The sequence below is a fragment of the Lissotriton helveticus genome, chromosome 3_2 (genome assembly GCF_964261635.1).
Source record: "Lissotriton helveticus chromosome 3_2, aLisHel1.1, whole genome shotgun sequence".
Lineage (NCBI taxonomy): Eukaryota > Metazoa > Chordata > Amphibia > Caudata > Salamandridae > Lissotriton > Lissotriton helveticus.
Window position 1 is genome coordinate 178,318,947 of NC_136062.1, and position 26,185 is coordinate 178,345,131.

Sequence of the window (26,185 nt, forward strand, 5' to 3'; positions counted from 1 at the left end):
GGTTTGAACTGAATGGCTTTATACCTTCTGTAATACAAATTATTTAGCCTCATGGAAATAAGGAGCTATGAGATCCTTTTGCTCTGGGCCTTGAAGCCTGTGCAGGAGGGCTTCCTCAGCTAGCCCAGACATTCTCTGGTGTCTGTTCTAGTATAGCATGGGTGCAATTAAGAATATGCACTCTGTAAGATATTGTATGGTAGCATGTTTCCGTCTGACCTACAGCACATCAGACACTACTGTCACCCCGTTAGTATAGCTATTTGAATCTAATTTCCTACTACCATTATAATTAAGTCATTACAGTGCCTAATTAGAAATTGATCAGTAGCTTTAGCTTCTAGGCTAGTGGTCTCATTTCGGAGGTTCACAGCGGTTTCAGGGCCTTCTTTAGAGCATCTCATTACTCAGGAGTGCTCAAATTGAGCAAGTAGTTTCCGGTGCTCGGCATCTGCACCTAATTGTCAACTTAGGTACTTGTGATAGCTGCCACATGGTTGCGCTGTATGTGCAATTAAAAGATGATCAGAACAATAGTTGTTCATTAATTAAATTTACATTAAAAGCAATTAACACCAGCTGCCCAAGCCATTCTTATAGCTTTGGGGGACTCGAAGAGTCTGAAATATCACAATTATAGCAATGTGATGATTAGTAGTCATGAAGGTACTGTTATGGCGCAATCCTTCTAAGGTAATGCGACTATAATTTGGAACTCGCTACCTTCAGCCCACCGCCTTTTTCAGAATTTTCAAAACATATCTTAAAACTCTTCTCTTCCAAAGACACTTCTATGAATAATTTGCCTCGTCCCAGGTCCTGTCCCTGATTGCCACACAACACTCACAAGAGCCCAGTTTTGTTAATATGTATTCTGTAACCCTAATTGCTCCAACTTTTCTTGTTATGCAATCTTGAAAGTAACTGTAATTTGTTAATCTGTATAACGCTGTATAATCTGTTGTTGTTTATTATATTTTTATTTGACATATATAGCCATAAAAAGAAAATGCTGCAATACATACAATTAAAATCTGATTAGTACAGACCCTATAACCATAAAAACAGTATAAAACACAATAAATTCCTGATAAAATCGACAAAAGGAACTCGACCAAACCATCGGGGGTATCTAGTTCATCATTGGCAAGGAGAAGGAGTCACCTATACATTTGGTATACATTTGTACATCCACCCAAAATACAAGGGCCCGGGGAATCCCCGAATATTGGTGACATCACATTTCTGCCGCGCCCCTTTTAAATTATATAACCAAATCCTTCAGTGACTCCTGTATAGCAATTACAAATCTGCCCATTGCACATGTCACATTTAAAAATCTCATATTTATCAGCAAGCTAAGCGCTTGATCCCTACTAAAGATTTCATAGACAATAAAAAGGGGTTTAAAAAATATTTTCCGCTCTTCTAAGAACCACAAGCAGTCTAACAGAATATGGGGCCGTTGCATTTCACTTGTAATCCACATGTGCAAAAGCCTTGTTCATTCATCATAGCGGATTTTATCTTCCAATCTGTGTTGCAAGGGTTCAGGCCCACTCTAAATTTCAAGATTATATTTCTACGTTTTGGGTTAGGCGTGGCCTCGATATAGGGGAATATTTGATTGTTGGTCCGCCCGTTTATCAAGAACCTAGAGGAGGATTTACTCCTCAAATAACCCAAATCTTCCTCTTGGGCCTTCGAATTAAAAATAGCACGCAACACAGACTTGGGAATCTGCTGCCCCAACCTCCATTGGTCTGGTTCTAGGGATAGTTTTACACACAACTTATCTAGCCTAATTCTAGCTTGGGACGTCCAATTTAGTTCGCTAGACTCTATTTCTTTTTCACAGAGTTTTGCTATTTTAGCGGGCCCCTCTCCATTCATCCTCTGCCAAAAATTCAATACTGCTTGCAAACCCCGAAAATTCCAGGCTGTAAGGTGACATTCTACTTGAACAGCCTGTATCATTGTTGACAGGGGGAGTGCAAGGAGCTGTTTGACACATTTACCCTCTTCTAAGTTACAATCTGATTTACCTCCCATATATAATACTTCTACACCGTATTGGAACTGTGGGCGTACCAATGCATTAAAAGCCGATAGAATTGGCCGCAGAGAGGGCCCTCCATACTTTTGCTTGAAGTGTTTGAGGCCCCACACTGAGGAGAGCGCCTTTGATTTGAGTGACTGTATGTGATCCCTCCAATTTAACTTATTATCGTACCACATTCCCAAGTATTTGTATATATCCACTTCTTCCACTCTAACCTCTCTCAATTTCCAGCACAGGGAGCTCTTCTTTTTTCCAATACCTTTATTTTGGTCTTTTCTAAGTTGACCGTAAGGCATTTCTTTTTTTGCAATATTCATGAAAGATTTCTGGGTTTTTTTTGCAAGCCCAGCTCTGTCATATCCATTATCACTAAATCATCTGCATATAACAGACAAGATATATGGGTGCCTCCCATCTTTGGACTAACCCCACCTGCCCTACTCAATATATTGGGTAAAAGGGATAAAAATATGGAGAATAGCAATGGGGCAAGAACACAGCCCTGCCGCAAACCATTCATTATCTGGATTTTGTTAGATAGGGTTCCCTCGGTATCCAAGATAACCCTAGCCCAATTGGTTGAGTGCATTTCTTGGATTAAAGCAAGTACTATCTTGTTGATTCCGAGCTCTGCCAGCATGCTCCACAGTAGGGTACGATCTACTGAATCGAAGGCAGCTCGGAAATCCACAAAGCAGCAAAACAGGTTACCTCGCACTTTGATTGTCTTTTTTGCCATTGCCCATAGACTGAGGCAATGGTCAATGGTTGAATGGCCCTCCTGGAACCCACCTTGCTCTATTGGTATCAGGTTATACTGCTCTGCCCAGGATTTCACTACGCCTAGTAGTATTTTAGAGAAAACTTTCTCCCCTACATCCAGCAAACTTATGAAGTGGTAATTCTGAGGTAGTGTGGCATCCTCTTTTTTATAAATTGGCCTCACTATAGCCTCCTTCCAACTTTCTGGGAAGATGCCCGAAGTTATAATATGTTGAAAGGTCTCATTTAGAAACCTTGCCCACCAATCTGTACTATTTTTTTTTTAATTGCAGGTAGATTATCTGGCCCTTCTGCTTTAGTTAGTTTTAGGGATTGAATAGTTTCTTTTATGTTTTGGATAGAAGTACAGCCCTTGTAGTTCTGACTCCTCGTACCTTATTTCCAGGGTCTTTTCCCTATTTGAACCATTGTACAGTTTACTCAAATGGCTAGCCCAAACGTCTTCCCCCACTAAACACCGCATTTCCTCCTGTACATCTCCCTCTTTTCTGCATAATCTGTATAACGCGGACCATGAGTTTTACTTACTTCCATGCTACTGTCATTCCTTATGCAATTTACTTGGCTTTATTGTATAATGCTCCAACACCTCTGGGTAAAATTTGTGCTATATAAAAATGCATAAATAAATAAATTGGCAGCGCTGGCAGTGGGAATGGGAGGTGCAAGCTGTAGTAGCCTGCTGATGAGAACCCGAGCACTTATTAAAAAAAATAATAATAAGCACTGCTTAATTTCTGTTGTTTAGCATTTTACATGGACTTCATTGCATGCTTTTACACACAAAAAAGTGTCATTCGGGGTGCCACTCACCTGGCAATTGTATTCCATTCATTCACTGAAATTATGGAAATAACACATATAAGCAATCAGAAAACTTGTCAGACGCGATTTTCAACTTTCAAGATCTCGAACTCCTCCAGCTCAGTACACATTTTGAAGGTATCTGAGTGATCCTTTTTTTCCTCCAATTTTATATGGGGTGAACTCGACCCAAAGGTATTGGCGTGCTTTACATGAGCACCAGTTATGTTACACAAGGACGCATTCATATTTGGTAGGCACAGGGAGATTAAGAGATTTACCCAGAATCACAGGATGCGGAGCCGACGCCGAGGCTCGAACCCCGTTCCCCAGCGCCAAAATCGGCAGCTCTAGCCGTAAGTAACCTCTGGCTATTTTGTTCCATGTCATTGGTTTGACTAACGCATTCACTTATAGTTTGCATTGTTTATTCCCTTGTATTCAAGGATTGTGGTTCTTAATAGATACACATATACAGATAAGAAAAAAATGTATACACGCGTTCAAAACAGACCACTCACACCACTTCCTGGTTACACCTCCATTACGTTCATAGTAAATCCGCGTTTCATGAAGAAGTCGCTTTCTCAAGGGTCGAGTAAAGATAAAGCTTTTGATTTTGTCTGGTGAGCAACAAATTGCGTTCGTTCCTTTATAGTTCCTTTGGTCGCCCAACAAATTGTAGCTATTTTAAATAAAATTGAACTAAATCAACCCAAACATACGTCAAACCGTGCAATAATTTAGAAGGGCATATATCTAAACACGAGTAATTCTATTTAAATCCTATTAATATACATATTTTGACAAGAATGAGTCGACATATTTGTTTTCAATAAAGTTCTTTCAGTTATTTGAAATGAGCTGTGTATATTTTAAGATGGTCGCAGCTTTAGCACTTTCGAATTGAACTACGGTTTTCAGTGGCAAACAGGTTGCACTACCAAATTTGGCCACTTGGCGGCGCCGTCTAATTCTCATCTATCTTTCGTTTGCCCGTCTTGAACTAGCGACGCTCTTTCCGCAGCTTTATATTTTTTCTCCCGGCATCCTTTGCCCTCTCTTCTACCAGCCTCGTCCAACATGGTGGGTCTTATTCTGATACCTCTCCGGTCTATAATCCGCTGCCATCCAACGCGGGCGCGCGAGACTGTGGCCCGAGAAGCGGCGAAGAGTCTAGTCTACGCTGCTAATGAATTGCTGCCCCGGTTTGGGCCGGAAAGTCGGCGGAGGAAGGGTCGATTTGTGGTTGCGAAAAGACCCGGGCTGGAGGCCGCTCTTGTAGAAGGGAGGAAACGGGCTCTTTGGGTCTGCCGGTGCACGGCAGAGGTTGCAGCTGTTCCAGAGTAGTGGTTAAGGAAGAGCGTGTGTGTGCGCTGCGGGTTTTGAATCTGTGGGGCGACACAGTCGTTCGTGCCAGAGGGCGATCCATGTACAGCATAATCTGTTCATTTCTTTGCTTAATGCTTACTTATTCTTGTTGCAGGGAAGTACAGAGTTGTAACTCTTGCAATTATTAGATTGTTGATCCCACAAATCTTTGCCGCTTTTGTTACTGGGTTGTGTTGCTTCTATGCCACCGTATGAGTTTGTAGAAAAAGCAGTTGCGATGCACGCTTTAAGGAGCGAGCGGTCTGGTCTGTCAGGTCTATATCGCTGTTTGACAGTGTCACGCGTTCTCCTTAGTAGCGCTCTGAATCTCTTTTGTATTTAATTTGTTTTATTTAGAACTGCAGTCCAAAATATGTATGATGGCGGCAGAATAATATGCCAATGTTTCGTTATAATTAAATACTGCACGTTGTGATCGATGTGTTCAGTTACTCTTGACAGCACGTTGAGTTCGAGTGCACCTGGCAGTGTTGTGTATTGATGGGTGGTTGGTGAGCTTGGTACCTACCTGTACGCTGTGACCTCTCAGCCCTGTGCGGAAGTGAGGGTCTGGTCTCCAGATCTTTCTTTTTAATTGCTCGGGTGTGTTTTTAAATGGGTGTGTTGCCGTGTTTTTCCAGTTTTATTGACGTTCTGGGATTGAATCTTCTACACTCGAGTAATTTAGGACAGGGAGTGTTGCTCTTTATTTGTATTTTTTAACAGTGTCGTCCTGTATGTCTCATAGCCCGGTGGTTACATTGATAATGAAAATAAGTCCTGGGTGTGTGGACTTTTGCTTGGGCCTAAATAACTGTTCCTTATAGTGGTTTTTGACGTATGTTATATGCCTTCCTCTTCGGCGCTATGTACTGCAATATGTGGTTTATTTGGGAATCTCGACTTTTTAATGTTTACATTAAAGTAACCCTTTGCTAATGTTTCACTTTCGAACAGCGTGATCTTGGCTTGCGGACTTTAAAATTAAAGCACGGTTATTTTGCCTATTACGACACGAGTGATGTCATAGTAATGTTCGTAATACGTCACTGCCCCTTTAAGTGTTTCGGGGCAGCTCGGTTGCACAGATGGCGACATCTCAATACTTTCACTTGAATTTCCACGAGTTTGGTTTCAGCACGTTAAAATCAGTATGGCTTAATTTTGCAATTAGCATGTCCGTGCAGCGCTCGAAGCAAAACTGTAAATAGCCATTTTGTATCTTTGGGTTTCTCACTTGTGGGATTTATTGGGTAGTGTCTAAAATGATCACGAGGTAGTGAGTTGGTTTCTCAAAATGCCGCTTTTGTCAAGAGGTTCTTGGGAATTTGGGCCATGACCCGTCTGAACTCAAGTATGACTTTCTAGGTCGCGTGTAAGTTGCTTTTGTGTAGAGGGCCTAAACGCCTATTTAATGTTAATAACAATGGTGTGCTCCCTCCCACAATTTGGGATTAGGAGGCGAGGTCACCTCGCACTCCTGCATCGAAAGTGATCATGGCCCTATAAGTGACCTGGTCATTGATAATGCAGGGAGAGAAATATTTGGAAGCTTTTCCCGTGTTTGAGGGGTTTTACATCTCTATCAAACCCTGTAACTTTCAGACACTACTTGAACTATTGCTTAATCTCTGCAGTCTGCGATTTGTTTACTACACCATGGGCTGCATTGACGTGTGAACCCGTTGTTTATGTACAATGACTTTTATGCCTATTTCCAGGGACGCGTGAGGACTAAGACCGTGAAAAAGGCCGCTCGGGTCATCATCGAGAAGTACTACACCCGGCTGGGCAATGACTTCCACACCAACAAGCGAGTGTGCGAGGAAATCGCTATCATCCCCAGCAAGAAGCTCCGCAACAAAATTGCAGGGTGAGGAACCTCTGACCACGCTGTTCTGCTTGGGCATATGTGTACTAGATCTTGCATGGAGTATGTTGTTAGAATGGACATCGTTTGTAGGTCTAGGGTGCAGTTATATTCGGTGTGGCTACACCGGACTGATACAAGAGGGGTACTGGAATTTGAACGCACATAGGAAGTAACATTGCTTTGGTGAAGCAGTCTAGCTCCACCCAGATGTATCGATTTGCTAATAAATACGATTGTGTGGCTTTAAAACACGGTCGGAGTGTCATGACTGGGGTTTAGGCTGGTTGCAACTTCGGTATATATTGCCGGTAGCGCTGCACATAGCATTTATTTCCAAGTATTGACTAAACTGCTTGACATTCTGTTCCAGATTTTGTTCTGAGAGTGACTGGGCTTGACTGTCGGCAATGTTTCTCTGAAAGTGATACTAGTTAACCCCCAACCAGTCTAGTCTGTGCCTGTAGAACTGTTGAAGCCATACTTGTAATGTAGACCCATTCACCCCCTTGTTCCTGTGGTACTACTTTTCTCAACTTTGGAGGCAGGATCAATTGACCACAATAGAATGGGCTCTGCTTGGAGGGCACCTTTTATTTGGTACATATGTTTAAAAAGCACTCAATTGCAAATCTCGTCATGTTGCGCTATGCATGCAGACTGTTTTCTATAGGTTCTGGGAGTTACTTGTTGTGGTGACTTTGTGGGGTAAGATTGAGCTTTGTGCTCATTCAGTTACCCCTTTTAGTGTGATCATGAATTTTGCTTTCCAGCGATGTCAATATTTTCTTGTCTGTGTTCCCAGGCCCAATGTAAAGCTCCCTATGGCTGTCACTCTCCCAATTACAGTGTGCACACCTAATGGCTGTCAGCCCTGTTCAAGTTTGCACTTTAATCCGTTTGAACATTGAAGTCTATCCATGTCCTGCTGAGTGCCTAATCGTGGGTTTTAATTCTGAACACTACAAAGAAAATAAAATGTCTGCTTTTCTTCCCACATTTCCTGTACTAACATTATGATTGTATATGGCATCGTATTCACCACGCCAAGTTGGTGTTTTGAGCCTGTTAATTAATTACAATACATTTGGAGGTTTATGCAGCTGTTTTATCTCTGTTTACTTGAACTATCTGGACTTGGAAGCAGTTGTCCCCTATTATTCTGGTATGTTTTTGTGCTCTGATTTCTTGGCTGTGCAAGTGGTCGTGTACTCGGTTGGCTCACTGTTCTATCCATTTTCCACTTAGCCGAATGTCTTCTTTTAGTGCAGGCTTCTCCAATGAGTAATGTATGAACTTCTGGTACCTCTTCACCTACCTCGAAGCACCTCACCCCTTTGTTCAGCCCAGCCTATTAACTTAGAAGCTTTTGCTTGGTTGAATGAATATGTTGACCAAAATACAAAAGTGTGTCCTCCAGACGTGTATTTTCAGACCTCATAATTTCCAAAATATATTTAATGCTAATAATTGAGCAATGAATATGGAAGCCCGGGTATTCTTAACTTAGTACCCGGGGCTGTCGCTATAGCGTTTATGTAATACCCATGAAACAGAAAAGGTGATATGAAACTGCTTTCAAGAAGTCTAACCACTAAGAGTAGCACTTTAGCCCATCAATCTTTTGCTCACCATGCCACCTCAGTTTTACCCAGCTATATCCAAATCAGTCTTAACCCTGCTCCAATGGGAACAATCCAGAAGAATTGTCAACGCAGGTCCTCCCTAATCCGGAACACATGCAACCCAAGACAAATTCCTCTCTAGTTATGGGCTCATCCTGGGTTTCTTATGTTTTGATTTGGAGTGCTACCCGAGCTATTGCCAGTTGTTGGACTTGTTGCAAGGTGCCTTCCATCGTATTTTGTGTTCCATGCATTACCTATGTACAGTAATTCCAAATTGATAGTCTTCTATATTGAACATTACTGCTGGCAACACTGCCTGGTGCACGGAGGTGATAATTGCTAGTCTTGCATATGGTGGTCACTAATGTAATCTGGTCGGATATGGTTGCTATTACAGCTCTAATATTAGTCGTTTGGGACGATTTTCATTGAACAAAAATAGCTCTCACTGAAAAGGTTGGAGACCCCCCTGCTTTAGTGGATTATTAGAGGCCTCAATTGAGGGTTTGTGACCTGCCAGTTTATGTTGAGAATTAATCTTGTGCCATTGTTTTTGGTATGTGGTGTGCATGTGACTATGCCTGGTTCTTTGATTGCAATGTAATTTGCCTTTGTTGCAGGAGCATATGTAACTTCACGCACAGGATGCAGTTCTCTCCTGATCTCTCTGGTTTTGTGTAGCGTATGATTGACATCAGTCCCCTATACATATGTCTAGCCTGTGCCCTACACCATTGTTGTGATGTTTTCAGAACTCTGCCCAGGAAGGTTGTTGGCGGTGTAGACCCTGCTCCCACTTGCTAAAGAATGCTTATTCCTACATTGCTCAGAGGTGAATAGTGTTGAGGTATATGGGGACCTTTTAGATTTCTACAAGCATTAACATTTTGGGAGAAAAAGCTAATCTGGTTTTTGTGATAGTGGTAGGTTTTGCTCAGCCTTTAGGATGCAATTCTCCAATACTTTGCAAGACTAAAAAAAAATCATAAAAATGGTAATGGACCTCTAGGTCTAGTAATTTGATCTACTCCACATAACTGTAATATACTTGAGCCATAAACTGTTCTCAGATTTTGTGATCCTAGGAAAATTTTATTTTATATAACTGCCTTTTTTGATTATCACAGTTGAGAGCACCTTCTAATATGTGAGAATTTCTGCTGTACAAAAAGCCTTTTTTGTGGATTAGTTTGCTCCATGTATAATGCAATATCTAACCATATGATTTCTGACTTACCTCTTAGTTCACTAACTGCATTGCCATCGGGGCAGGGACTGGAGTGTTTCTCAGTGTATGTTTATAAGCTCCCTTTTAATAAATAAATTACTGACGCATGATGTAATCGCGCACTGCCATTTACAGACCGTACATTTCCCATTGAAATAGCCCAAAACTTTCCCATTAACATGGAGTTTTACTGATAAAACTATATAGTGTATAAACAATCTGAAAATTGGATTTACTGCAACATATTTATCGTTTGCACATCAAGTAAGTGTTCTGATTTTGTTTTAAACTTATTAAAAGGTTTTTATCACACCACTAGAAAATGGGCTTTTATAACTTTTGAAGTATGTTTTGAAACATTTCTGCAGTTTATTTATTAGCTATTTAAAAAAAACCGGAAACGCTGCAGCCTTTCATTTCACACTTTTTGTTCACTTTACAAAATCCTGCAATTGGAAAAAAGGTAATTGTAAGAAGATGTAAACTGACTTTGGATATATATATATTTGTATGTGTCTTGGAGAAGGGGTTTTTAGTCAAGTTTGAGAAAAGGGCGCACGGCTAAGTTTAAGCGCAAGGATATGTGATTATTTAGTAGAATGTGAGGTGCAAAGCGGTTGAGGGGATAATCCCTATAACCCTCCGATGTAGTGACAGCCAGGCTGACACTGTGTACAGTACAAAACAACAAACCTATGCACACTCTAATCATTAAACAGTAGTGTCAGTGTAGACATTTCAGAACATGGAGACAAAGCCATTCATTATCAACAATTAAATAATTGGTGTTCTTGAGCTCGGTAGTTGAAAACGGTGACTGGTTCTGTTGAACATTAAAGACGACACGTGTTTCGTCGCGTAAGGGACAATCTTCCCGCGACTCTTCAGGGCTCAGAAGAAAAGAAGTGTCGTGGGGAGAGTCGCTCCGTGGTGATACTTCCGACCCGACAGGGCCCAGGACTGGTGATCGGATATGGTATCTTGAAATTCTCATAGCACTTACATCCGTAGTGCGGGTGAAAGTGAGTTGAACCGGTCACGTGGGACACTCCGAATGGCGCTGAATAAGCGATCGAAAAGACTTTATACAAATTTAGAAATGGTATCACCACGGAGAATTGGGCATCGAAGGATATGCGGTGATCCTTCTGAGGAAACTGCCTTGGGTAAAAGACGGGTGCATCTATCCTCAGCTTCTCCTGCCGTGTACCGGGTGTGGACTCTCCCCTTTTCTTCTGAGCCCTGAGGAGTCGCGGGAAGATTGTCCCTTACGCAACGAAACACGTGTCAGCTGGTTCTGTTGAACATTAAAGACACAGTTTCCAACTACCGATCTCAAGAACACCAATTATTTAATTGTTGATAATGAATGGCTTTGTCTCCATGTTCTACACTGACACTACTGTTTAATGATTAGAGTGTGCATAGGTTTGTTGTTGTGTATATGTGTCTATGTGTGTATATGTATATGTGTGTATATATATATATGTGTGTGTGTGTGTGTGTGTGTGTGTATATATATGTATGTGTATATATATATATATATATATATATATATATATATATATATATGTGTGTGTGTGTATATATATATTATTCCCCAAACACCCTCCTTAACACAGGAAAGTCGTAGCCGCAAACCACAACGGAGTATGCATCTCTTTATTTGGAGATAATTGGCTTTCCTAACATGTTTCGTTCGATTGCCCTGAACTTTTTCAAAGGATTGCGCATGACAGGAACTGCACTTATTTATTTGATTGTCAGTTGTCCAATGGGCGTCACACTCCATCGCAAGGTTTTATGGTCTGTGTAGTTCCTCAATTTATATACAAATTGTTTAACACTCCAGTGGGTTATGTTTCAAGCCTATCATGATGCGAAGTCCGTTGCGTCCTGGAAACACCCATTCTCAAGGTTTCCCTGGAACCAATGCCGAAGAAAGTCTTTGGTGGCACCTGTCTGTCCTATCGCTTTCGCGTTCTCCCAAGGCAGTTCATTTTCAGGCAGACCATGGTGCTCTTGCTGGCGGTGCGTAGCTAACGGCCAAGGATTTGCATTCGGAGGAAAATGAGAAACTGTTCGATGAGAAATACAATGCTGTGTGTATATATATATATATATATATATATATATATATACCATAATCTCACATGCAGAATATCTGTTCTTTGTCAGCTCACCAAAACAGCCGAGTAGGCCCTAAATATAGTTCTCCCTGAATTTCTGAAAAGTCCTTCTGACGTTATGAAGCGGACATTTTCTATGGCTGGTCTGCACATACAGATTCTCAGAGCTGACTCTGTCTGCTTGTTTCCTGGCCTGTGAGCCACCTTAGGAGAGCAGTGAATGCTGTAAAGAGGTCTGAGCTATTTTTTGGGTGGACAGGGGAGAAGAGCAAAAAGTTTCACTCTATAGACTGACATTAAGTGTAAGTGTTAATGACCTGCACCTAGGTGATTGGAGGCAAAGGGAATAGTGGTTGCAAAGGAGTTTAAAGACCATATTAACCAAAAATGTTAGCAGGGAGAGGTCTTGTGGCTGGACTAATGGGTGTTTCCCAGATTTTTGCAATGACTGCGGCCAATTACCCAGAGCCTCGTGTGTCTAGGCCAGGCTTCCTCACCTGGTATCAGTAACGGGAACCATTTGGGTTCTACTGGGACCTCTGCTCCCCCCTACTCTGGCCATTAATCTACCCATTTCCAGCCAATACTGTTTTATTGCCGGGCAGTCCCAAAGCAAATGAGAAAAATCCATCCGGTCTGAAGCCTCTCTTGCACAATCTGTTCCCAGCTCACCCCATTCGGTGCAGCATTGTCCTAGGATAGTAATCCCAAAGCAGGATTTTGAATAGTTTCAGTCTGAACCTGGAACGTATCACTACCTTCCTCAAGCCCTGTATGGCTTCAGTCCGTTCCTAGTCTTCTAGATGGCCTAGGTCTCATTCTCAAGATTCTATCTGTGCTCCCAGTGTGTCAGGGGAGTTTAGATTTTTCTTGTATATTAATGAAATTACCTTTTCAGTAAAGGGATCTGTCAACAGCCGGTCCTCTAGGGGAGGGGTGCTTCCTCTAGGGCAGTGGTCTCCAAACCAGTCCTGGAGGGCCGGATCCATGCCAGATTTTTTAAATAACTACATGTATCTCAATGGGGATATTCAAAAAATCTGGCATGGATCCGGCCCTCCAGGAGCGGTTTGGAGACCCCTGCTCTAGGGTCACTCCTTCCGGTATATAGTTTTTGAGGGTGTGCCCTAATTGGAGATATTTCAACCACTCCCCTTGTCCCATTTCATATTCTGGTTGTAGAGTGACAAACATGATGTATGCCCGTCCTGTCTACTCATCACCCAAGCTATCCAGGCCCAGCAATTTCCATTGATCAAAGTTGCCCAACTGTCGTAGCTGATCGCTGTCCCATAGTGGGGTCGTCCTGGTTATTTTCCCTTCCCACCCCAAGAACTTGGTTTCAGCTCTCCATGCTTTTACCACAGTTTGTGTGCCCAAGTATGTCCCCGATCTTTTCCTTGTCGTATAATATAGGGAGATGCCCACTTGATACCATAGTCCTTCTGTCTGATCTGTAGACTGGTTCCACTCTGTCGCTAAAAACCCATTCATTCACGCTCCTCAATTGGGCCGACCAGTAGTAAGCTTTGATGTCAGGGACTGCCAACCCACCTTTCTATACTCCCTTTTGCAGTTTATGCAGAGCTATTTGTGGTGCACTACCGCCCCAGAGCTGTGACCTCAGTTCGGCTTCAACTTTTTGAAAGGAGTTGGGGATTTCATGCTGTGTGTTTTGTAACGTATATAGTAAGCGTCAGAGCGAAGTCTAACCCAGTGAATGAATTTTGCTCTGAAGCCCATTTGGTCTAGGACGGTAAAAATATAGTTCCGCTCCACGCTATCGAAGGCCATTCTAGTGTCTAGGGACAGCAGATCTGTCTGGTCAGTTGTATTTGTGGTTGTAGAAGCCAGAACAATCCGCTTATATTCAGCTTCAGACTTCTATGCGCCATGTATCTGGATTGGTCCGGATGTATGAGAGGTAATTACTTTACACAGATATAAAGAGGGCTTTTGCCAATACTTTGACCTCCTAGTTGAGTAGCGATATCTGTCTGTACGGCCCGCAATCCGGGTGACTGTCCCTCTTTGGGGATTACGACATTTACAGCAGTTCTCTGGTCATGAGGGTGAACACCCTGGCTCCCGTGTACATAAGAAGGTGTTCCGCTATTTTGTCGAGCATGCATTTAAGTAAATTGATATTCTTAAGGTGGCATACGACACTGGTGCATGTGAAGAAAAGTCTGCCAGATTGTTGAATTGTCTGCGCCACAAGCCGGATTCTAAATCTGTTCACGATTCCCTCCTATTCCTTACAAATATGAGACCAATTCTTTCTTACTGTTGCTGTTCAAGTGCTTATAACGAGTGCTTAAGTTTTTAAAACAAATTCTATTTTCTAACTATAACGTCCCTATAACCTTTTAGTTTTTTCAGTGTGTGTATATTTATCAAATTTGTATGTATATTTTAAAGGTAAAAATATAAATAACCCCTCACCCAAACCCTGTGAAACCCTTGCTACCCCTTAACACTACCCATTCATGAACACTTAAAGCCACTTATTACCTTTCACTGAACGCTGAAACTCTTTACTGTCCCTCAGCAGTAACTACCCTTGAACCTAAAAACCCTTTACTACCAATTCCTAAAACCATTTTTAATCCCGATTAGTGTTCTAACCCTGGGTGTGGAAACACTGATTACTAACGTAAAACAAGCATTGGTAAACCCAGTGTCTTTCTATGCGAGAGCTGTTAGCTTTGGCAATGATATTAGCCATGCTGTACACCAGTGTGGCTGGTGTATTTATTTTATTTATTTATTTTAAAAGTTTTATATAGCGCTGGCTAGACCCGGAGGTATTAGAGCGCTTTACATGAGCATCAGATCATAGGTTACATCGTTACAAAGGTTACACAGTTCTTAGAGCATGGCAACATAGTTACTTGTAAGGTCTAGATAAACCATAAGCACTAATACGTAAGGGGAAAAGAAGGCAAGGTGAGAGATTCAGGGGTGGGGTTGTATAGGGGAAAATAGACAGATAATGAAGGTGGGAAAGAGGAGGGAAGGGTGACTGGGACACAAACCGGTAGACGAGTCAAGGCAACGTCCAAAGTCCAGTAAGCTGTAATCCCAGGGGAAGTGGTATCCCTTCCCTATCTCTATTGCGAGAGGCTCCCTTTACGCAGTGGACTCTCCGAGAGGTCTCAGACTCCAAGGCCTACATATTGGATCCTTCCCCAAAAAGGGGAGAGGGAGTGCTTTGGCAAGGGGTGCCATACCATACCTCAACTGTGAGTGGCTCCCTTGGCGCAGTGGACTCACTCAGCGGGTTCGCTGAGACTGCAGAGTATAAATATTGGATCTTTCCCCGACAAGGGGAGAAGGAGTGGGGGAAGAAGTGGAGTGGGGAAGAATGAGCAATTCTAGTGCAGTAGGTTTGGGGCAGACTGGAGCAGAGTTTTGGATTGGCGTAGAGTGGAGTATGCATGGTGTGGTAGTGCAGTGTCACTCATATTTCCAATTAAAATGAGTGTTACATTTGCACAGACCGTTTTACTGCGCACAATTGATTGTGTGGAAATGTCATACTCATGTGTATTTTGCTCGTATTCAAATGTGTATCTGTGTGCTAGAAAAAATAACATCCTACAGCGTTCCTCAAACATGGGTAGTCCTCAGGCTGTGTTGTCACATACATTCTTTCACTTAGAAGTCAGGAAAAGCAAGTTAAACCTCAAGTTCCCTGTAATACAGAGCCTGACATTTGACCTCTGACTTTGAATGCACAGTAAATGTGACTGAGAACAAGATTTAAAGACCTGTTTACAGAAAGTGAGCACTCAGAAGGATACAGTAAACAGGATTTGAGTAATGTAAGGTATACGCTCACGTTGGACAGCCTAAAAAAGTCAGAAAATGTGAGCTACAAACTACAAAACCATGTGCGAAATTCACATGGAAGCTTTCATAATGCTCACAAGTCATAAGCAAACCAAACCGCTGCGCTGTGTGGTTGGTTTAGACCTAAACATTTACTGCAGTAAGAGATACTGATGTGAAAAGGTACTGCAAAGCACCATCAATTTACTTACCTGCATTGTAAGCTGCAGGCAAATCTTTTTTAAGGATTATTGATTTCACACAAGTGGTCTGGGCTTAGTTTTCAAAAAGCATTTTGTCTATTTTACCAGAACTTGTCCTTACTGAACACAGGTGGCCCTCAGTATAGCAGGGGGGGTTTCTTAATTTTTGCTACCCATGGACATTAAAGGCAAGAGTAACTGTGCATAATGCTAACTTTTGAGCAAACCAGAACATTTTTCAATCTACACATTATCCTATTCTTTATAATGTCCGTTTAGTAATTCATAAGTAAAATAGAAGGCGAAAATGACAAACCGTGCAAGCTAATCTTGGTCACATGAAGTGTCCAACTGATTGGTAATGTTCTATCCCTTGGCTTCTTTTAGTATGTAATCTGCTGTAACATTAACAGAGATAATAAGTCCTGTATTGTGACTTTGTCCACACGTTTAAACCATGGTGTACAGATGTGGTCTCCAGCCTTTTCTATACTGAGAGCTACTGCTATTTACCTATCAGAGTTGAATCTGTAACTGTAAAGATGTTTCATTTTTGAAGGGGGGCATCTGGGGAGGGTGGTGGAACTGTGCAAAGCACCATGGGGGAGTGGCTGGAGGGGGCATAGTAGGTGGAGGCTGAAGCAACACTGGAAGGCACCCAAAATTAACAGGTGAGAGAAATGGAGGGGGCACAGATGCTAGAGTTCGGGGCAAGTAGAGCAAAGCAACATTAAAGGGCGAGTGTGGGGAAAGCAATTGAGAGAAACAAGTGAGCACAAGAGGAAGAGTGGAGGAATCAGTTGGGCAGTGAGTACAATGCATTTTAGGAGTTATAGACAAGGGAGACAGCTGAAACTACCACTCTAATGGAGTGCTTCATTGAAGAGTGCTTGAAAATCAAGCAGTGACTCTTATAATCAAACATAGGGCTTACAAGTAGAGTGCACATTAATGGGTGTCAACAATTTACATCGTTTTGGACCAGGTACAAAGTTTTTGTGGGAGTAGGGGTTCGTTGGTATCTTTTGCTAGTAGCCATTGTATTAGAGGTGAGGATGATAGCTAAATAGATTACGTTTCAAGTACTGAGGGGAGGAACAGTGTGGGCCAGTGACATGGCTGTCATGTCACTAGGGGTGCCTTTAATCACTTGTAACTAGTGGTTGCAGACTGTTGCTAAATCCTTGTGTGCAAGAGTTGTACGTTTAAGCCACCCCCGTCTTTAAGAAATGGCTAAAGCAAATAGATGTGAAATAGCACAGAACATATATGCAACTGACATTAGGTATTTGTCATGTTTTATAAGTTGAAGTGTTAGGTGGACAAGGATAGTTGTCATGGTTACTTCACTGTAGTTTGGGTGGAACTGTGGGGGCATCGGTGCCTAAAGTCTTGATCCATGTAAAACTAGAGGAGTTCTCCTCAGTTAACTGCAATTCAGCACAAATGTTTAAAAAAAATGCCTGCTACTTTTGTAATACAGGGGTCCTTTAACCTTTTGACTTCTATGTACTTCCCTGGTATCACTACTGGAAGGCGAGTACCCCTAACTAAGCGATTTTTACAAAGACAGAAACCAGTATTCAGACACATTATTTCATCTTTTTTTTTAAATTATAAACATATGAAATTCGAGATTTTCATGACGTTTGGAGCATTTCTATAAATGGTTGTATTTCGAAAAGATAGAACAGTATGCTAGATCCTGGCATATCACACCGCCCCCCCCCCCCCCTTTTCCTAATGTATTTTGTCAATGCATACCAGTGTATTACTTGAGGCTACCAGTGATCCGTACTGGTTTTTGTTTGTACTTTTTCTGCTCCTACGATTCAAGCCAAGGATGCCAACTTTTATTTTTAGTCTCCAATTTCAAATTACTTCACGTTTACAGATTTTAAAATGTTCCGTTTTACTTTTTGTATCCCTAGGTTAAGAACTGCTGTCCCTATTCTGCAGATTCTGATTTTCATTTGTTACGGCTGAATAAATGCTTAAGTTGATGCTTGGTAGTCTTTGAAGCAACTGTTTGTTTCTTTGTGCTTTGAACCTGCATCGAAAGTGGTCATGGTGTTCGGTAACCTGGTCATTGATACTGCAGGGAGAGAAACTTTGTAAGCATTTCCCGTGTTTGAAGGGTCTCTTGACTGTCCCTAACAAACCCTGTGACTTTCAGACAATTAAACTGCTTCATGCCCAAGGCTCATTGAGGCCTTTTATATGCTCATTTAAGTGAGGTCTTATTTAATTTGTGTCACCGTTGGGAGATACATTCTGTTCCGCTGGCGGGGTTTGCAGAGTTTCGCCCATGCCACAGTATGCTTGTACGGTCGAGTACTGGCAAAACTCTGCCAAATGCTGCATGATAGGGTTTTTCCCCCCTTATGCGTGGCTCGCCAACAGTAAGTTGCAGAGCTTGAGGGAGAATCTGCATCCCCTGGCATTATTTTCAAGCGCTAGGACCGCACCCGGCCTGATTCTCACTTTGGGAGGTCTAGTCCATTCATTGTGAGAGCTGCTGTGTGTGTGTGTGTAGAACATATACTCTAATGGCAGCAAAGAAGCAGCCCCCACTGGTGGGATGCATGGGGATTTTTGTGCTGATTTTGTAGTCCGTAACAAGCTCTTGGCACCAAGCACGCCTCTGTGGATTCTGCCCACTCGCGGAGCTCTGTGGGAATTTGCAGATTTTTTTTTTAATGCAACTTAACTGAATTCCGCAGTTGAAACTTTTCTGCTAATTTTTCGATTGATTGTGTGTAAATGGTGTTCTTTGTTGCGTCTTTTTGTTACATTTTTATGGTCTTCTTTTAAGTCCTGGCAATAGATTCTGAATCTTTGCTCCAAGATACGTGACCTCTTTAGACAATGTTGGTAAAACTATGCAGTTGGGTATGTTAAGTTGTACTCTTGCTAGTTATGTTGCCTCTTAACCATGCTATTCAACACTAATACTAAAAGTTTTATTCTGTATTGGGAATATTAGGCTTTAGCTAGAACTTGGTAATTCCTGTTGGTTGAAACTGTTATGTACTCTTGGTGCAGATATGTCACACATTTGATGAAGCGTATCCAGAGGGGCCCGGTCAGAGGCATCTCCATCAAACTGCAGGAGGAGGAAAGAGAAAGAAGGGATAACTATGTCCCTGAGGTATGTTTTTTCCTCCATAACACCCGCTAAATACTTTTATCTGTACAGTAGTGTTTAGTATGTAAAATGTACCACTTTGTCTTAACCTACTCTGTGCAATAGTGAAAAGTTGCTTCCATTGACAGTAATTTCTGCAGTTACCGTACTTTTTCTGGAGTCCTTGTATGAAGCGTGTGATTTTATTCGTTTGAGTGCAAGGAATTTTTTGGTGGCTTAGATACCCATAAAATAAAGCCCAGCACATTAACCAGTGTGTATTTAAAAAAAAAAATGGTTGCTAAGAAGAGTGTTGGAATATAATTTTTAAAGCAGCCCTGAATTTTGGGAATTTCAAGTCTAAAGGGGTAGACTACGGATTGAAGTTTCCTTTGCGTGTGAAAATTAGCAGTGCTAAGGTCTAGCCTTTATTACTATTTTTCAATGCCAACACTACTAGAAACAAATCTAGATTGTGCTAGCAATCAAAGTAACGTATACTTTCACAAGTGTGCCGTCTGTATAAGTTTATGCGATATATTCTTGTGGTAGATAATGTGGTTATGCAGTATGAATCTTGTTTATCACATGCTAGTGGTTGCATTTTCATTCCCTTTTTCAGTCATTTAGCAGTAAAACATTTTTTCTTTAATTAAAGCATTTACTACAGTCCACTTTTCAATGAAGGTACATACCTGTGAACAGTTTGCTGCTTTAAGTGTGCTGCCCCAATTCTTTGTTTTTGAAACTATGTATTCGCAGTCATCTCATGAGGATTTGAGTATCCCGCTGGGAGACTAAACATATCCATCCGCCAGTTCACAATCTGCATTTTACCAATAAGCTATGATAGATGATCCCACTTATTTAGGTTGAAGGTGGCCTTTTCGTGGTTGGACTATTGCAGCATCATCCATGTTAGCCTTCCCTGTAACATTTTAAGTTGGTCACTTTATTCGAGTAACTGCAGAAGAACGTTTCTGTTTGAAGCTAAACTTAGGTTTAACTACATTACCTGTGAGTCGATGTTGACTTACTGGCTTCTGATACATACAACCGCTTTGTTCCCAGTTCTGGGCTTCAATGCCCCTGACTTTCTGGTATTCTGCTGTTTCCCCCGCTCTAAAGAACCATCCAGGTCTAAAACTGTGTAGATCCACTACAAGATTGCAGTATAGTTTACTGAGGAAGAATTCTGAAATCTTTAAATCCTGTCCTTGGAGGGAAACATCATTTACAACGAAGTCCCTTCCACGCATGACGTTATCAACGATCCACTTACCCCGCAAACGTCTCTTCAACGCGGGTGCCTTCCACGACCGTCTTTACCACGCAAGTGGTATTCCTTTTGGTCGTCCTGCTTGTAAGTTCTGCGTGGCCTTGGCGCCCCCCCCCCCCCCCCCATAAAAAAATAAAAAATAAAACGAGCAGGCTACATACATTAAAAAAACGCACTACAGTGTCATTTAAAAGTAAAAGAAAAGAGGTGGCGTGTACGTCGTCATTGTAGTCTTTTTTTAGTTTTGGTCGACGTGTTTTGACGCATATTTCCATAGTGGATGGAAGTAAGAGCTGCTGAACGTAACGTTTTTTAAATGCGATGTTAGAACTTGCGTTCTAAAAAGCTGCGTGGTAAAGCCACTTGCGAAGTAAAATTTGCGTGGTAATGCCATGCGGAGTATTTGTATTTGTGGTAAAGTCATATATTCGTCTTTGGACTGCTGTTGACCTAGCTGAGATCTGAAAACTGCAGCAAGATCATGGAACCGCAGTATAACCCCCTTTTCAAGGAAGCCTTTTGGAAATTCAAGTTTGCAGTTAGTCGCACGGCAAACTAAGGCTCTTGGGATTACTGGTTCTCCCTTAAGAACTAATCTGTGCAAAGTCATGCCCGCCCAGACTATCCAACCCAGCTATCTGCAGTAGTAAAATTAAAGACATTCTATTTTGTCACCTATGCCTTTTGTAATAGCAGGAACCTTTGCCGTGCTTTGTCGAGTTACTAACCCTGGTCCTTCGAAATTGCCACCAGGTTACAGACCATGCAACTTTTTTAAAAATTGAAAAAATCTCCCTTTTTTGTGGCCTATATATTTGTGCTCTCTGAAGAGGATTGATTTAAGGGCGGTTAAGCCTCTGCAGCGGAGTACCCTCTCCCAGTTTACAACCTACAAACACCACTGATGATTATCTCTGGCAAAACTTGCTGCTCAAATGAAGCGTCCGCTCATTTTTTTTTTTTTTTTTTTAAACTACAGATCTACATGCATTTCCAAGTGTTTTTTTCCATTCTTTTTTTTTTTTCCGTCTCTCCCCTCTTTCCAAATAAAAGTTTTTTAATGTACTGGCAACTGTTCTGACAGTTTAATGTGATTCTGTATACAGAAGCTTTGTTCTAATCAGACTTAAAAACCTGAATTGACAGTGACCGAGGTACTTAATGGCCCATTCATCAGTAGTGCAGGAAAAGACACTAATATTGTCCGGTGTTTGGAGCATCTGATCCTGATTCCAATCGATCCCTGTAACTTTCAGACACCGTTTCTTGTTCTGTAAGCAGGTGCACATTTAAAGAAACAACACGTGTGCGCACACTAAATCAGGACTTTCCCTCCTCTAATGGTTATAAGGTGTGGCTAGTGTTGCTGAATACCATCATACCTCATTCAACCTTTGATTGTCTTCTGCTAGTGTTTGCTGTAGTTCTTGCTATTAAATGCTACAGTAAGTCATGAAACGTTCCTTCTCCTTTCCTTCCAAGTTACAAATAAGTGACAGTGGGTCAGAATGCTACTACTGTTTTGTAGCGAAAACCTGTTAATCATAAGGCTAAACACCTCCTCGGTAAGCTAGGCCTTGCCGAAGTTTGGGATAGCCGGTCCTCCCCACCGAAAGCCACCCTAAAGACCTTGTATTGGAACTGGGTGACCAATAGAGTAGGCACAGACCCATCTCTTGGCAGGTTAGTGAAAGAGTTCCTTGAACATAAGGAGCTTCCATCCCGGGAGCTTTACTTAGACCAGGTCTGGAAACCATATGATAGGGTTTCGATTCAGGGTCGGGTCTCTTCCAGTTCGCGCTTTAACTGCCCGCTGGAAGCCCCCTTCCCAGACCGTCCCTTTTTGCCCTTTCTGTCAAACTAGTGAAGAGTCTGTACCCCATATTCTGTTTGTCTGCCCGGCCTATGCCCGACCAAGGCAAGTATGGCTTAAACCCATATGTCGGACTATGGGAACTAGGCATTCTAGCGCGGCACTCCGTATTTTAATATCGGACACCCGGCCATTGTATGTCTGTGGTGTCTCAATGTTTTGGTTTTTTTCTTCAGAGTTTTATATAGCGCGAACTAGAACCGAATCGGTTATCAGAGCGCTTTACATAGCACCAGTTACGTTACATGAGGACACACTTTCATTTAAGGCACGGGGAGATTAGAATCACAGGGGTTTTTTGGCGTCGTTACCGAGACTCGAACCAAGTTCCCCAGGTCGAGCACCTTAGCAGTTAGGCCAACCCCTCTCCCCAATGTTTATCATGGACGTGGTCCATTAGAGCCAAAAGGCTAGCATCTAATGTTTAATTGTTTTTTAATTGAAGGATTATCCTTAAATTTTAATTTTTATCCTTTTCTACTTTCTTTAGATATTCAATGTATTTTAAAAGATTTCGTAGAAACAATGTTAAATTTAACAGTCAATTTTATCTGTATGAAATATTTCTTGTTTGTATTACTGTGATGCTTTTATGATTTGATCTATCAAAATAAAGCCTTTTGACTTGACCTGTTAATCATAAGGGCTCTAAGTGCAGCACAAAATTTCCCTCCCAGTTTTATTCAGTTTATATACTCTTATTGTTAATAAGCACTGATTGAAAGTAAGGGAAGTAAAAGCTAGCTGTTTTGGTGAGATCTAGCTACCCATTGTCTCCCCTTCGCATGGACTGTAACTTGATGGTCCTGATTGTTTGCTGTCACTCCACATTGATGGCACAAAGCTATATTGAGGGTTTGTTCCTTTGGGTGGCAAAGCAATGCCTCCATTCAATTAATAAGAGTTGCACCTGTTAGCTTGAGCCATGTGCACTGCTCTCTTGATTTGAAGTGTGATCACTGTTTATATATTTATAGGTCTCTGCCCTCGACCAAGAAATCATCGAAGTCGACCCTGACACCAAGGAAATGCTGAGGCTGATGGTAGGTATTGTACGCAGTGTATGGATAGTGTTGGTAGACCTGGCAGTCCTGTCTGACTTTATCAAGAACTAAAACTAATGTTAAATATCAAATGTTAGGCAGTGTTTAGTAGTCTTGTGCCTGATCTTCATAGCAATTGAGCTTTTGCGCTGGTTGCCTATACATAAACCTAAAATTGTTTGACAGTTGTTTACTTTGGTGTCTGTTTTTAGGAATAGCTCACTTGGAGTAGAGTCAATGTATGTTTTTACAGATTTTTGTTGAATTCAGTGTAACCCAACTATTTTTTTAGAAGTGTATCTATAATATTGTCTGCTGCTTGCAGGCTTGTTTTGCACGTTGGAGCGAGGTAGGTTTCCGTTCTCATTGATATGACTGATTACTTTCAGGTGCTGGGTAATTGTCTTTTGGTAAGATGATTGGGGATGTAAATTTCCAGGTCTTTGTGCTATGGTCCGAGACACAGTAGGATTTACTGCCACTATCTTTTACACTTTGTGAACCTGCATCGAAAGTGATCTTGGTATTCAGTGACCTGGTCATAGATAATGCAGGCATAGAAACGTTTGAAAGATTTTCCCGTGTTTGCAGGGTATGAACATCTATCCCTTCCAAACCCTGTGACTTTCAGACAATTTATTTGTTGGTGATTGTGCCACACGCACATTCTCCAGGCATGGTGCTACCATTTCACATCTGTTTTCTGCATGAAATATGCTTTATCTGGGCAGCACTGCCTCTTTACACTATATCAAATGATGCTGGAAAAATTTGAGCATCTGGCTAAACTAGATGCAAAGGTCCTCCAGGCGTGGGGCAGCCATTGTCTCGTACCCTGATTAGGAAGAAGGAAAAAAATTGGTGGCTACTATAGTCAGTGGACCGTGCTGGCAAAATTTAAATATAGATTTAAAGATGCAAGCTGGTTTTGTAAATGACATGTCCACCATTATTAAAAAATAATATAAAAGTGAGCACCATGCTGCGTTACATGAATACATGTACTCCTGAGGCGGAAAGCCGGGAGGGCCATTTTTAAAATTTGTCATTTCACAGATCTTTTTAAAAGCACTGCACTTCGCCGTTTCTGACAGGACACAGCTCAGTCCTAGTCTGCACGCGCCGCTGATCACTAGCTGACGCGAGGGAAAGACTTGTATTTCCCGACGCCATTACCGGCGAGCCACGAAGACACGCCCCCTCGGAGGCCACGCCCCCCTGCTTGGGTATAAATAGACGCCGACTGCTAGCGCCTGACAGAACTTACCTGTACTCCTGAGGCGGAAAGCCGGGAGGGCCATTTTTAAAATTTGTCATTTCACAGATCTTTTTAAAAGCACTGCACTTCGCCGTTTCTGACAGGACACAGCTCAGTCCTAGTCTGCACGCGCCGCTGATCACTAGCTGACGCGAGGGAAAGACGTGTATTTCCCGACGCCATTACCGGCGAGCCACGAAGACACGCCCCCTCGGAGGCCACGCCCCCCTGCTTGGGTATAAATAGACGCCGACTGCTAGCGCATGACAGAACTTACCTGTACTCCTGAGGCGGAAAGCCGGGAGGGCCATTTTTAAAATTTGTCATTTCACAGATCTTTTTAAAAGCACTGCACTTCGCCGTTTCTGACAGGACACAGCTCAGTCCTAGTCTGCACGCGCCGCTGATCACTAGCTGACGCGAGGGAAAGACTTGTATTTCCCGACGCCATTACCGGCGAGCCACGAAGACACGCCCCCTCGGAGGCCACGCCCCCCTGCTTGGGTATAAATAGACGCCGACTGCTAGCGCCTGACAGAACTTACCTGTACTCCTGAGGCGGAAAGCCGGGAGGGCCATTTTTAAAATTTGTCATTTCACAGATCTTTTTAAAAGCACTGCACTTCGCCGTTTCTGACAGGACACAGCTCAGTCCTAGTCTGCACGCGCCGCTGATCACTAGCTGACGCGAGGGAAAGACTTGTATTTCCCGACGCCATTACCGGCGAGCCACGAAGACACGCCCCCTCGGAGGCCACGCCCCCCTGCTTGGGTATAAATAGACGCCGACTGCTAGCGCCTGACAGAACTTACCTGTACTCCTGAGGCGGAAAGCCGGGAGGGCCATTTTTAAAATTTGTCATTTCACAGATCTTTTTAAAAGCACTGCACTTCGCCGTTTCTGACAGGACACAGCTCAGTCCTAGTCTGCACGCGCCGCTGATCACTAGCTGACGCGAGGGAAAGACTTGTATTTCCCGACGCCATTACCGGCGAGCCACGAAGACACGCCCCCTCGGAGGCCACGCCCCCCTGCTTGGGTATAAATAGACGCCGACTGCTAGCGCCTGACAGAACTTACCTGTACTCCTGAGGCGGAAAGCCGGGAGGGCCATTTTTAAAATTTGTCATTTCACAGATCTTTTTAAAAGCACTGCACTTCGCCGTTTCTGACAGGACACAGCTCAGTCCTAGTCTGCACGCGCCGCTGATCACTAGCTGACGCGAGGGAAAGACGTGTATTTCCCGACGCCATTACCGGCGAGCCACGAAGACACGCCCCCTCGGAGGCCACGCCCCCCTGCTTGGGTATAAATAGACGCCGACTGCTAGCGCCTGACAGAACTTACCTGTACTCCTGAGGCGGAAAGCTGGGAGGGCCATTTTTAAAATTTGTCATTTCACAGATCTTTTTAAAAGCACTGCACTTCGCCGTTTCTGACAGGACACAGCTCAGTCCTAGTCTGCACGCGCCGCTGATCACTAGCTGACGCGAGGGAAAGACTTGTATTTCCCGACGCCATTACCGGCGAGCCACGAAGACATGCCCCCTCGGAGGCCACGCCTATCCCTCTTACCCTCTGCATAAAAACATGTGTGCTCCACGGACGCGCAGCGGGCGCGCCGAAGGCGCGCCAAAGGCAAGCCCGTCTGGGCCCGTCCGGGCCCGACCGGACCCAGGCCCAGGGATTAT

At 42.7% G+C, this 26,185-nt stretch overlaps 1 protein-coding gene and 3 non-coding genes across 4 annotated transcripts in view; all 4 read left to right on the forward strand.

Annotated features, from left to right (window-relative positions):
• The first annotated feature begins 4,605 nt into the window (after positions 1 to 4,605).
• RPS17 (ribosomal protein S17) overlaps positions 4,606 to 26,185 on the forward strand; it is a 28,467-nt gene continuing 6,887 nt past the window's right edge. The window contains exons 1-4 of the mRNA XM_078684987.1: positions 4,606 to 4,735; positions 6,742 to 6,893; positions 18,958 to 19,063; positions 23,169 to 23,234. Coding sequence (XP_078541113.1) covers positions 4,733 to 4,735; positions 6,742 to 6,893; positions 18,958 to 19,063; positions 23,169 to 23,234 — 327 coding nt within the window. The 5' untranslated portion in view covers positions 4,606 to 4,732. The remainder of the gene's footprint in view (positions 4,736 to 6,741; positions 6,894 to 18,957; positions 19,064 to 23,168; positions 23,235 to 26,185) is intronic.
• Positions 6,499 to 6,628, forward strand: LOC144826718 (small nucleolar RNA SNORA71). Its single transcript, XR_013609911.1, has one exon. It is a non-coding gene; the product is annotated as a small nucleolar RNA SNORA71 (small nucleolar RNA).
• On the forward strand, positions 17,961 to 18,091 carry LOC144826721 (small nucleolar RNA SNORA71). The gene has a single exon (XR_013609913.1). It is a non-coding gene; the product is annotated as a small nucleolar RNA SNORA71 (small nucleolar RNA).
• LOC144826720 (small nucleolar RNA SNORA71) lies at positions 23,736 to 23,868 on the forward strand. Its single transcript, XR_013609912.1, has one exon. It is a non-coding gene; the product is annotated as a small nucleolar RNA SNORA71 (small nucleolar RNA).